At 38.0% G+C, this 13,802-nt stretch overlaps 1 protein-coding gene and 1 long non-coding RNA gene across 2 annotated transcripts; both read left to right on the top strand.

The window, feature by feature from the left end:
• Positions 1-266: 266 nt before the first annotated feature.
• LOC113295827 lies at positions 267-2,033 on the top strand. Its single transcript, XM_026544159.1, has one exon. The coding sequence runs from the start codon at positions 267-269 to the stop codon at positions 2,031-2,033; it is 1,767 nt and encodes a 588-aa protein (XP_026399944.1).
• A 9,973-nt stretch (positions 2,034-12,006) lies between these two features.
• Positions 12,007-13,257, top strand: LOC113299402. The gene is made up of 5 exons (XR_003334864.1): positions 12,007-12,290; positions 12,496-12,588; positions 12,659-12,742; positions 12,825-12,875; positions 12,975-13,257. It is a non-coding gene; the product is annotated as an uncharacterized LOC113299402 (long non-coding RNA).
• Positions 13,258-13,802: the final 545 nt, after the last annotated feature.

Consider the following 13,802-nt stretch of genomic DNA (forward strand, 5'->3'; position numbering starts at 1 on the left):
ATGCCTTGGGCCTTATGAGAGTTACCAGCCGAAATTCCACAAGCCTCAGCCTCGTACCTGTAGGTATATTTTGCTGAGGTATCCCAAGATTACCTAATTTAGTAATCCCTGCATTTGCATGTGCACGTTTTCTTGTTGAACAATAGTATTGCTGCTTGTGTATGCGCCGTTGGGTCCGTGTAGGACATAGACTTGAAGAGAACGACCTTTTTGATTTGAGTCCGACCCGTTACACGGATCTAGGTAATAATTTTATTTTTGTCGAAATGGTTAACGGAAATGATGGTGAAGTCCCGCCGCCAACCAAAACCCTTAGGGACCGTTTGAACCCGTCCAGAGTGATACGTGAACCTGGGGTAGTTTTACCGGCCAGTACGGTTAAGTTTGATATTAAACCTGGGACATTTGGAATGCTTCGAAAATTTAGGGGGATAGAGAACGAAAACCCGTATACCCACGTAAGGGACTTTGAAATGATCTGTGACACAATGAGTTACCCGAATGTCCCTAAAGATGTGCTTAGGTTGCGTCTGTTTCCTTTTTCCCTAGAAGAGAGAGCCAATGAGTGGTACCACTTGATTCCCTCTAAAACAATCACCACCTGGGATGGCCTTATAGAGGCCTTTGTTAAGAATTTCAACCTACATTACAAGACTGCTGCTGTTAGGCAGTCTATTCAAACCTTTAAGCAGAAAATAGGTGAGACCCTACATGATTACGTAGAAAGGTTTAATGAATTGTTGTACCAATGCCCGCACCATGGCTTTGATAAAGCCCACATTTCCCAAATATTATATGAGGGCCTTGATAGTGAAACCCGAATGCAAGTAGAAACGATGAGTGGTGGACAGTTTACCCATCAAGACCCAGATGAATGTTTTGACGAGTTCATTGAGTTAGCTGAGAAGACTCGTCAATGGGATTCAATGAGGGAGCCCGAAATAACTAGCAACCCTATCCATAGGGTCAATAGAATTGATAATGGGTCTGATATCATAAGGCGTCTAGAGGCCTTAGAGATGAACCAAGGGTCCAACCAGACTATGAGCTGTAACAGTGAGCCCAGAACCTATCCATGTACCATTTGTGGTGATCAAAGTCATATTGGACCTCACTGTCCTTTGTTTTACCCTAGTGAAACTACTCGTGACCAGGTTAGTGTCTTACATGGTGGTATGAACTTTAATTATGAGAATCGGCCCAAGTTCGATCCCTATTCTAATACCTATAACCCTGGTTGGAGACATAACCCTAATTTTTCGTGGTCCAAAGGTGCCCATCAGGGTGACCCATCTAGCAACCCACCACCAGGTTTTCATAGGAACCAAGATCAAGTCCAAGAACCGATCCAAGTTGAGCAAAAAGTGTCGTCTCTAGAGGAAACTCTAATAAAATTTATGGAAACTAGTACCCGAAATTCCAACCAAAGTAGCCAAAAGTTAGATGACTTTGTCCTGGCGAGTCAATGTTACCAACAGAATACTAGTCAAGCTATTATAAATTTAGAGACTCAGATAAGTCAACTTTCGAACCGGTTAAGTGATAGGGAGAATGGGACATTTCCTAGCCAACCAACTCCAAATCCGAAAGGAGTTAACCAGGTGAATGAGTCAGGTAGTTCTAACCACAACGAACATGTCAAAGCAGTTATCACCCTTAGGAGTGGTAAAAAATTGGAGAACTGGGTAGAACCACCTAAGGATAGTAGTCCATCTGAAAAAGAAACTGAGGTCGACCAAACTTCGTCTAAAGACCGTGACCCTAATGGACCTGAGAGTGCCAAGAATCCAAGTGAGGAAGATATCCTTGAGAGAGTGTACACACCACCTGCACCATTTCCTCAGAGACTCGCTAAGAAAAAGCCTAGTACATATGCTGAAATCCTAGACATCTTTAAGCAAGTTAAGATTAACCTGCCCTTGTTAGATGCAATAAAACATGTACCGACTATGGACAAGTTCCTAAAAGATATGTGCACTGTCAAGAGAGACGCGAATGTCCATAAAAAAGCATTTTTTGACCCAACAAGTTAGTACCATAATCTCACAAAAGTACCCAGTCAAATTTAAAGATTCCCGTTGTCCTACTGTCACATGTGTCATAGGTAAATAAACGATAGACAATGCTCTATTAGATCTTGGGGCTAGTGTGAATCTTTTACCGTTTTCGGTATATGAACAACTTGGACTAGGTGAGATGAAACCAACTAGGATAACTCTACAATTAGCCGATATGTCAGTCAAAATCCCCCGTGGAATTATTGAAGACGTTTTGGTTCAGGTAGAAAACTTTATCTATCCGGTTGACTTTGTGATTTTAGACACTCAACATGTCTCTAGTTAAGATATTAGTATCCCAATCATCCTAGGTCGTCTGTTTCTATCCACTGCAAATGAAGTTATACATTGTCAAACTGGCCTAGTAGAATTTTCCTTTGGGAATCAGAAAATCTCGGTGAACGTTTTTAAGGCATTACAAGCCCCACCGGACCCTGAACACTATGAGTCTATATGCATGATTGATTCTCTAGTTGAGAATACCTTTACCACCAATAGTGTTAGCGATCCTTTAGAGGCGTGTGTTGGCCCACTTCAGAGCCTACTATGATGAGGATAGTCATTTTGAAGAAGTTAATGCGTTGTTAGATTCTGCACCAGTAATGAATTATGGGAAATGGCAGCATAAACCAGAACCTCTTCCGCCGACCATAGATAAACCCCTCCCATCATCAGTTAAGGTCCCCACCCTTGAATTAAAGCCGCTACTAGATATACTGAAATATGTATTTCTTGGTAGTGAAAATACTCTTCCTTCCATAATTGCCTCTGACTTAGAGCCCGATCAGGAAAGTAGACTAGTTAGTGTTCTCCGTGAGAACAAGACTGCAATAGGGTGGACTATAGCAAATTTGAAAGGAATTAGTTCTGCTGACTGTATGCACCACATCTACCTAGAAGAAGGTGCCAAAACCTCAAGAGAAATGCAGAGACGTTTGAATCCTAATATGAAGGAAGTTGTTCGCACTGAGGTGCTCAAGTTATTAGATGCGGGTATCATATACCCCATATCTGATAGTAAATGGGTCAGCCCTGTCCAGGTTGTCCCAAAGAAGTCTGGGATTACGGTAGTTGCAAATGAGAATAATGAATTGATACCTACACGTGTTACCGCCGGGTGGATAATATGTATAGACTACCGTAATCTGAACTCAACATCTAGGAAAGACCACTTTCCTTTACCATTCATCGACCAGATGTTAGAAAGATTAGCTGGCCACAACCATTATTGTTTCCTAGATGGATACTATGGTTATAACCAAATCCCCATAGCATCGGAGGACCAAGAGAAAACAACCTTCACATGTCCATTTGGTACTTTTGCTTACAGGCGTATGCCTTTTGGGTTGTGCAATGCACCCGCAACATTCCAATGTTGCATGTTAAGTATCTTTTCGGACATGGTTGAGCGATTTCTCGAGGTCTTTATGGACGATTTTTCGGTTTTTGGATCCTCTTTCGATGAATGTTTGCACCACCTTACACTAGTTCTAGAATGTTGTAAAGAAAAGAACTTAGTCCTTAATTGGGAAAAGTGTCATTTTATGGTTAAATCTGGAATAATGTTAGGACATGTGGTGTCCTCTAAGGGAATAAAAGTTGATTAATCCAAGGTTGACCTAATTTCAAGATTAAGACCACCTAAGAACGTAACAAATGTTAGATCTTTCCTTGGCCATGTTGGACTTTACCGTCGTTTCATCAAAGACTTTAGCAAGATTGTTTTACCTCTATAGAACCTACTTGCTAAAGATACTACCTTTGTATTTGATGAAGCATGTGTTGCAGCTTTTGAGAAGCTTAAATTATTATTGACTTCTGCCCCTATCATCCAACCACCCGATTGGAACCTCCCATTTGAACTCATGTGTGATGCGTCCGATTATGCGGTTGGTGTTGTCCTTGGCCAACGACGTGATAAAGAACCTAGTGTGATTTATTATGCTAGTAGGACCCTAAACGATGCCTAGTTGAACTACACAACCACTGAGAAAGAAATGTTAGCCATCGTTTTTGCTTTGGAGAAATTTAGATCATATCTCCTAGGGTCTAAGGTCATAGTTTACTCTGATCATGCCGCACTCAAATATCTCCTTTCAAAAAAGGACTCAAAACCTCGGCTGATTAGATGGGTATTGCTTTTTCAAGAATTTACTCTAGATATTCGTGGTAACAAAGGGTCTGAAAATGTAGTGGCTGACCATTTATCCCGTATCCTTGATGAGACTAGAGATGATGAGAGACCGATCCTTGACGTGTTCCCTGATGAACAATTATTTTCCATCTCTGAGTTACCCTGGTTTGCTGACATTGTTAATTATTTGGTAACTGGTCAAATGCCTGACCATTGGTCTAAACAGGATAGAGTTAAATTCTTGTCTAGGTTAAATACTTTTTCTGGGATGATCAGTACTTATTCAAATATTGCCCTGATCAGATCATCCGTCGTTGTATTCCTAACAACGAAATCTCCAGTGTTTTGACTTTTTGTCATTCTGGAGCTTGTGGGGGTCATTTTAGTTCTAAGAAAATAGCTGCAAAGGTTTTACAATCTGGTCTCTATTGGCCAACACTGTTTAAGGACTCCCACCTACTTTGTCAAAGTTGTGATAGATGTCAAAAGTTAGGAAAGATGACCCGACGTAATATGATGCCACTTAGTCCTATATTAATAATAGAAATATTTGATGTGTGGGGAATAGATTTTATGGATCTCTTTGTCAATTTCTATGGTAACTTTTACATCTTATTAGTTGTTGACTATGTGTCTAAGAGGGTTGAAGCAATAGCTACCAAGACAAATGATCGCCACGTTGTGATTAAGTTTATTAAAGACAATATTTTCTCTCGATTTGGTATGCCTAGAGCAATCATTAGTGATGGAGGTTCCTATTTTTGAAACCGGTCTTTTGAGACACTCATGAAGAAGTACTCCATTACCCATAAGGTTTCTACACCTTACCACCCACAAACTTGTGGCCAAGTTGAAGTGTCTAATAGGCAAATTAAACAGATTTTAGAAAATACCGTAAACCCTACCCGAAAGGATTGGTCTCTGCGCTTAGTAGAAGTATTGTGGGCTTACCGAACCGCATTTAAGACTCCACTTGGGATGTCTCCATATAGACTTGTCTTCGGTAAAGCCTGCCACTTGCCTGTAGAATTACAACACCGAGCTTATTGGGCCATTAAACGGCTAAACTTTGACCTACCTACTTCTGGTGATAATCGTAGACTTCAGCTCAATGAGTTAGAAGAAATTCGTAATGATTTTTACCAAAATGCGAAAATTTACAAGGTGAAAACCATAGTTTTTCACGATAAATTGATTCTTCGAAAGTCGTTTACACCAGTCCAGAAAGTTCTCTTGTATAATTCTCACCTTCACCTTTTTCCCGATAAGCTTAGATCTCGTTGGACTGGCCCATTCTATGTCAAGACCGTGTATCCGCACGGTGCCATTGAGGTTAGGAACCATGATACTGGAGAGACTTTTAAAGTCAACGGTCAACGGTTGAAACCATTTATCGAATTAACCAACCCTGAAGTGTAAAATACAAATTTACAGGATTCCGTTTATCACGACTAATTTTCTGCAGGTACAGTCAAGTTTTGTTGAAGACATTAAACTTAGCGCTTTATGGGAGGCAACCCATCCCTGCGGTACATGGTTCTGGTAACATCTTTCCCTATCTCTTTTCTTTTGATCAACATTTCTCTTTGTTCATGCATTCATATTTTTATATCTGGAACATCGAGGACTATGTTCAATTTAGGTTTGGGGGTAAGGGAGAAAATTTTTAGTTGTACCAAAAATCTCCAACATTTAGAGTCACATAGTATTAGGTTAGCTAAGTTTACATATTGTTTCTCACCGAAAAGATGGAAATTGGAATTGCTAGGGATAACATTCTATTGAGACATTAGAGAAAAAGACATTGAGATCATTGACAATCAGGAGAAAACATGTACCTTTTAGAGGGTAATCGTGATGGACCTAATCATCCATGATGGGAAGACAATTAGGTTAGAAGGAAATGCCAGAAAGACAAAGCAACCTCCCATGTAGTCCTAGTTACTAGATTACGATTCTCTCTCAGCAGAAAATTATCATCATCAACAAGCGCAGCGACATCAAAATCTATGAAGAAAGTTGAAGACGTTTAAGGTTTATAAGCAACAATAGAAAGAAAGGAAAAATTCAAAATCAAAGTTGAAGACTTAGAGCAAAGAAAATCAAACGATGTAAGTTGTTGAAGTTCATGATACCAAGATATTTCAAGTTGCGAAGATCCAAGTGCTAAAGTCCTTGCTCCTGGCCATGTAAATATTAGTCTTGTTATTACTAAAAAAAAAAAAATTACATTGTTTTGTTCAATAAGGCCATAGGGAATTATAAATCTATAAGGAAGTTCAAGCAAGAAATCAAAGAGAAGAGTTAATTGTCAAGGTTCTACGAAGTTCAAGAAGTTCAAGAGTCTATCATCAACAGTTGAAGCCGAAGAATTTCTACTAATCACTATGAAAGAGTCAAAAAGAGATGCATATTGGTTGCTTTGTTAGTCCGCTTTCCATCTGGCACAAGATCTTTCTAGCACTGGTTTAACTCATCACACGTAATTTGTTCAGCTGTATAGCAGATGTCCCTCTCATCTTTATCTCCCTCCTAATCTATCGAGCTGTAAAGCGATGCATCTTACAATGTTTATCTAGCCGTATAGCGGATATCTCTTTATCTAGCAGTGTTGCGGATCTGTCTACCCTTTTCCTATTCAGCTTTAGAGCGGATACCTTTAATATCTCTGGCATTCTAGTTACTTGGCGATAGGTTGGGAATATGTATGTCCTCATAGCTCTTGGAATACTTGTGACCAATTTGGAGTAAATGGTTTTGTGGGTACACCTCTGTTAAACCCTCCCGAAAAATTTGCTCGGGACTAGCAAAATGTAGGTTTGGGGGGTATTTGATGAGTGTGTAAACACGACATTTTTACATTCCAATTTACAATTTTTAGTTCTCCATTTCATATATGTTTGATGTTTTGTTTAGTTTTGCAGGAATTTAATAAATGAAGCTTAATGGAATTAATATACGGAATTTCACCCGTAAAATGGAGTATAACCCAAATATTGCAAGTAGGGCTAAACATGGTTTCGGTTGTCCGCCGGAATCGGACCGAACCAGACCGATAAGGAAGAAACCGAACCAACCACTTACTAATGGATTGGTTATGGTAAAAAAAATTGAAAACCGACATTATTGGTTCGGTTTTGGTTTGATCTGAAAACCGAACCAAAAACCAATGGAAGACCAATAAGTATAGGTCGTTGATTAAAATCAAATAGATTTAATCTACCCCGTCTATCTCACACTTTGAATATGGAATTTGGAGCATGCAGAACTTAGAGTTTATGTATTTTGAATCTGTAATGTTTATGTTTTGAACTTATACTTATAAACTTGAGTTATGAACTACGCATGTGTGTTAATTATATTTTGCAGGTAGGTTAAAAAAATTCAACTGTGTCATTTTTTTTTTAAAAATTGGAACTGTCAGTTTCAGAAAACTGACATACAGTCGGTTTTCCATTAACCCAATGGAACAAATCGAAACCGGATAAAACCATTAAGAAACCGAACCAATGGTTAATGGATTGGTTTGGTTTAGATTTTTAGAAATCGATAGTATTGGTTTCGGTTTTGGTTTGGCTAGAAACCGAACCAAAACCGAACATGAGCAACCCTAATTGCAAGACGTCAGCGAGTCGACATATTACGGGTTAGGGGACAAGCCGGTATAAGATGAAAAAGGGATGCATTGTACCAAGTCAAAATGGAAGCATCATGGGACCAGCCAAAGGATTAATCGCATACTTTCATTATTTGGATGGACTCAGCATAATACTAACGGCATGTGGCAGTACAATTCCTGCACTAAAGAAATGGTGAAATACATGTACCATGTAAGTTGAAGAAGCAACTGACATAAGGCAGAAATGTTGGTGTCACGTGCTTTTCATGGATCCCATAAATCTTCTCCAAATATGTTTGCACCAAAGGCACCACTTGCATACATGGAAAGAATACAATGAAAATAAGTCAACAATATATATGCTTCCCATGATTAACGAAGGTGTGAGTGGCGTGAAGATAACAACTATACTATGTCGACATCATGGCTAGTTTTGGAAGTGGCATCTTACCATTTGAGATTGCATGCAGTAATGTCATTGACATGGAAATTATTCTCATTTATTGTGAAGATTGTGAAAGGGATGATATAAAAAGTGGGAGCCTGTACGTTCATGATCATCTTTGGTTAGGAGAGATTGGTGCGAGTGGTGATCTTTTGTCCTAAATTTCTATTCATTTTTGATCTTTACATCTCTGGTTCTTGTAATTGAAAGTGAGCAAACGGGAAGTTGGATATAAAATACGCAGCCTCTCTGTAAGTCCTTTGGAGTTGAATGAAAATGAATTCCATTAATTCTTTTGCATTATTACTTTCATTTATGAGTAGCTAAATTATTTTTCTAGGATTAGAGAGGAAACCATATTATGTATGCTAGTGTTTTAAATTATTTTCTATATTAATTTTCTCCATGATCCTTATTCTTGATTCGTAAAGATAATGATTTTCTTCATGTGACCTATAATGCTTGATAATTGATTTTTATATTCTATATTAGAGACTAGCATTCTCTTGTGAAGAGGATTATTAATTCTTGGGTTAATTTGCGTTACCTTCCCTGGAGAAGATCATATTTTGAGTTACCTCCCCTACAGAACAAATATTAGTAAAACCTCCTCTCGTCACTTTTTCCATCCAAACCCGGTTAGCTGAGAAGATCATAATTTGCGTTACCTCCCCTGGAGAAGATCATAATTTGAGTTACCTCCCCTAAGAGCATCCATCTGTACGAAGCAGCTGACTCAGCTAACCGGGTTTGGATGGAAAAAGTGACGAGAGGAGGTTTTACTAATATTTGTTCTGTAGGGGAGGTAACTCAAATTATGATCTTCTCCAGGGGAGTTAACGCAAATTATCCCTTAATTCTTTGAGAAAAAAAAATTGGTTGAAAGATTATCTTCCGAGACGTACTTTGTGTCCTAAATCGTCTCGAGATTTCTGGGAGAAGTTTAGAAAATTATTTAACTTTCTAGTATACATAATAGCGGTGGAATCTCGAAATCCTAGATTTTCACCCTATTTGAATACAAAATCACCATATCAATCTTTTGGTCTAGTTTAGCAATTTGTGTTTAGTATTTTTCCTTTTCTTAGTATTTTCTTAAACCAAATCTTTATAAAAGTCCGAGAACCGAATCCCTCCCACCCACCTAATCCCTGTGGAACTTACCCTGTCCACCAAAAATTTAGTGTTTCTTGTGGAAAGTTATAAATGAAGGTCTTCCTTTTATATCTATTTTACACCGCATCAACCTCTCCAATTTCAACAAATGCCCCCAGTGCAACGCTGAACCAGAAACAGAAACAGGGAAGCGCATGCCTATTCACTGCCCAATAGCAGCAGCTACCTGGAAAAACTTGCTATCTTGTCGATCAACAGGACAAATCAACTTCCATTTCACTATAAACAATCAAACAACCATTTCACAAATTCTGCAAGACACTAGCCATACCCCCCTCTGTATCACCATTCTGTTTTCTTTTCTGGAACCTCTGGAGGTCTAGAAATGAATTAGTTTTCAAACAACACCTTACACCCTCGGACAATATCCCGACACAGACCTTGAAGCAACAACAAGAATTTGAATGGGAAAAAGGTTTTTCCCGCAGTTTTACCTGGGACCTACCATCCAGAGCCATTCAAACAAATATTATAGCAATAAAAACGACATTAGCAGGCTGGACCAAACCGCAACCAGATTGGTTAAAGATTAACACGGATGGAGCTGCTAGGGGACATCAAGGAATGACGGGAGCAGGTTTTTGATAGACACATTTTTGTGTCTGATTTGTGTCGATTCTTCTACATATTGATAGTGTTCATTTTTATACTTATTATGATGTTTTATGTATGTGTAGGTATTTTAGGGAAATAAACTTTTTTGGAAAAATCGGCTCGAAAAGCTGTTAAAGACACACGGAGGATTTGTTATTGGCACCCACATTTCAGATAAGGGGCACTTTCAGGGGCACCCCAAGGCAGCTGCTAAAGACACCCTTATTCTGGATAAGGGGCGATATTTTTCTTCCATTTCAACATCGTAGTTTTGGCGGGAAAGCAGTTCAGTGACCGACGAATTTCCCGAATTGATTTTAAGCATGTTTCTTTCAGATTTCTTAACTGGTTTGGATTGGTGAAGGCCTGTGACGATCAAACATGCATGATATGTCTTACAAAAATGGGAAAAACAGGAGGTTTCTTTCCTTTTACGAAACAGAGTTTCATATATTCTCGGGTAGATTTTGATTCTATTTGTGTCAGTTACGTGGGAGATTGGGGAGGATATCTTCGCTAATTAAGATTTCCCTCTATCTTTGGAATGAGTAATCACTCGGAGACGCGTAGAAACATAAAAAAGGAAGTTTTCATCGAGTTTGTATAAAACAGGGAAGGTTGAAATATTATCGGAAGTTTTTGATGATTTGGAAGTTATCTGAGACACATGGGTCAACTACCGTAGGATTTGACTACATATCTTCTAGGGAGATTGGATAATCACGGATGACGCGTGAGAAGAAGCAGGAAAGATGAAAATCCCATAACTTTTGGGAAAAGAAAAAGAAGATTTCGTGAAGATTTTATCGAGTTGTGATGTATATATATGATGCTAGGGAGTCACAGAAGGGACGAGGTGCACTCCGAGGAAGTTTAGAAGAGAACAGAGAGATGAAATCATGAGTTGAAGAATTATTCTTGCTGCTGCAATATAAAGAACACGAAGAACATTAGACGCACAAGATCTGTCGCAATACTTATCGTTTATTCAACATCAGAAGCTATATATCGTTTATCAACAACGGTTGCATTAAGTCTTTAGCCACTGTTTCTTCTTTGTAGTAGAGATTTTGCAACAAATTCCCATTGTTGCAAATTGTCTGTGTTCCTTATTGTGCTATACAACACAATTATAGAGAAGGGAATCAAGCAGCAGATGGTTTGACAAACTATGCAGGAGACGGAAGCCAGACAAGAAACTTCTCATCAATAATACGGGACCAGGCAATCCCGCATTTTATCAGCCAAATTCCATCAAATGACTCAGTGGTTACGGGATACACACCAGTAATAGCTTTGTAGGCTTGTTGTTCTGTTTTTTTCATGCTTCAAAACAAAAAAAAAAAAAAAAAAAAACAAAAAAAAAAAAACAACAACAACGCACCTATGGACCGGTTGCATGTTTAACACGGTGTTTGTCAGCCATAGGGTCACTTAGAGTTAGTTAGGCTGAGGCCATGACATAAAGGTCAGAGTTAGGCTAAGTCTTATGGGGTGCTAATTTAGCAGCCAGATTTGCAACCCACGTCAGGTAGGACAACCACCTAAGTCTTATGGGAGTGCTAATCTAGCAGCTAGACTAGCAGTCCAAGTCAGCTGGGACTACCGCCCAGCGCTGAACATTTAGCGCTGGCGATGAACGGTACAACACTTTAAATCTCAGCAGTCGGATCTGACTCAAATCGCCAAACGCTGAACCATTCCGCGAAAATGTGGTTTTCTCAGCGCTGAATGATTCAACGTAACTATCTAGCTGCTAGTTCACTTGCGAGCAACTGTTAGGAGAGAGAACTAGTGTTAACAAATAGATTAGAGTAAGTAATTTATTTATATGACCCTGAAAATGTTGGGTTATACATATATGACCCCAGGGTTATTTAATAAGTTTTGTAAATTATTATGGTGGTCCTATAATAATATTAAATGTTAGATTACCAAAATAACCTTCAGTAACATAGGAACAAACACTTAACTCCTCAGTTTTTCCTCCCACCGGCCATTTCTATCACTCCATTTCTATCAATTTCCTCCATATCGATTTCTCTCACTCCATTTCTATCAATTTCTCTGCAAATCGTCGCTCCTGCTCACTAGTTAGGCTTTAAAACTATTGTATCAGATTGAGACGAATTTTCACAACTTTTCACGAAATCGATATGACTGTTAGGGTTCCAGATTGAGATTTGAGACCAATGACTTTACATGAATAACGTTAGGTTTTGTATGTAAATCATAACTTTTCACGAAACCGAAATCATCAACAAGGTTTGCGTATTGATTTCTCTAGCTTCAATTTCATTATATTAATTGGGTGTTTCATTTATTGGGTTCAGTTAGGTTTTTATTGATTTTTCATTAGAGAATTTTAATTCGATTCGTGATTTATTTATATGATCTTTGATTAAGTATCTACTTCATGGATGATTTAACCGTTTCATATCGATTTTCTGATTCGTAATCTTCATCGTAGGTTTCATCGAAAGAAATCAAATCAAAATGAGAACGAGGAAAAATGAAGAACAGGTTGAAATTGAAGCAGATTCAGAGAGAAAATCAAAGAAAGGTATAAGTTATGTTGATTTATCTTTCTATTTGATTAAGTTATGTTGATTTCTCTTTCTATGTTTTTGTAGGAGCATCGAACAAGAAAAAGCAGGTTGTGATGAGAAAGAGGAAACATGTTGAAATTGAAACTGAAGCAGAAAAAGCAAATAAAGGTATAAGTTATGTTGATTTCTCTTTCTATTTGATTATGTGAATGTTACATGCACACACTAATTTTTTTTAATCTTTTTGTAGGAGCATCGAAACAAGAAACGTAATACTACAAAAATCGTGATGAAGAAGAAGGTATTAAACCCTAACTAACAGCATAAATGCTTTCAGAAAATTCAATTTGATGTCAGTGAATATTAACTGCACAGGCTAAAAATTTCACTGTTTTTGTAGGAGGATCAAGCCATGAGGATCAAACAGATATCAATATCGATAAGGAAGAAGGTATTCTACCCTAATTATCATTCTGCGACATGAAACCCACTGAAAATGAAAACCAAAGTAGAAGATGTTCTTTCCCAGGTTCAAATTAGAACTGAATGTTTATTTGCATACAAGAATCCATAATTCTTTAGTGCCAGTTATTTTGTAGTCATTGCAGCTGTTATGTACTCCCTTTGAAACTGTGATTAACAATCTTTATAGTTTATATACTATATGATTTTTAGTTTCTATATTTCGACTAGTTGATGGCATTTGAAGGACTACCGTATATGAGCTTTTATGCCGTCGATGCTTGCTGAAATGTTTAGTTTTAAATTACTTGTATGGTGATATGGGTCAATGAGTGTGTAATACATACTTTAGTAACTTGTTTTGTATAATCAATGGATAATTCGGGATCCAAATTTGCACCTCTGCATGTTATGTTATGGTAAAATCACTTTAATAATATATAAATAGAAGCCTCAATAGGAAACAACACTAAAATTTGTCACCATACGTGAATTCATTCCTTAAGAACAATAGAGTCAAGTAGGCAGGTTTCTGTGTGATAGCTATCGAGATTTACGTTTCAACTGTTGCTAACTACTACTTAGATAATTGTTTGTCTTGAAACATAGTTGCGCTACCACCTAGTACTAGGATGCAGGACATCGATTTTGTTGGCAGTGAGTATTTTGCCATCTTCTTACAGATGGATGAGTTTCTTGTAATTGTAGTTAATTACTCATATCATGCTAATATCCATGGTTTCATAATGTTTTCATAGTACTTAAC

Source organism: Papaver somniferum, chromosome 7 (genome assembly GCF_003573695.1).
Source record: "Papaver somniferum cultivar HN1 chromosome 7, ASM357369v1, whole genome shotgun sequence".
NCBI lineage: Eukaryota > Viridiplantae > Streptophyta > Magnoliopsida > Ranunculales > Papaveraceae > Papaver > Papaver somniferum.

What these genes read in the sequence shown, in the direction of transcription:
- LOC113295827 (XM_026544159.1), top strand. Translation starts at nt 267, where the DNA reads ATGGTTAACGGAAATGATGGTGAAGTCCCGCCGCCAACCAAAACCCTT.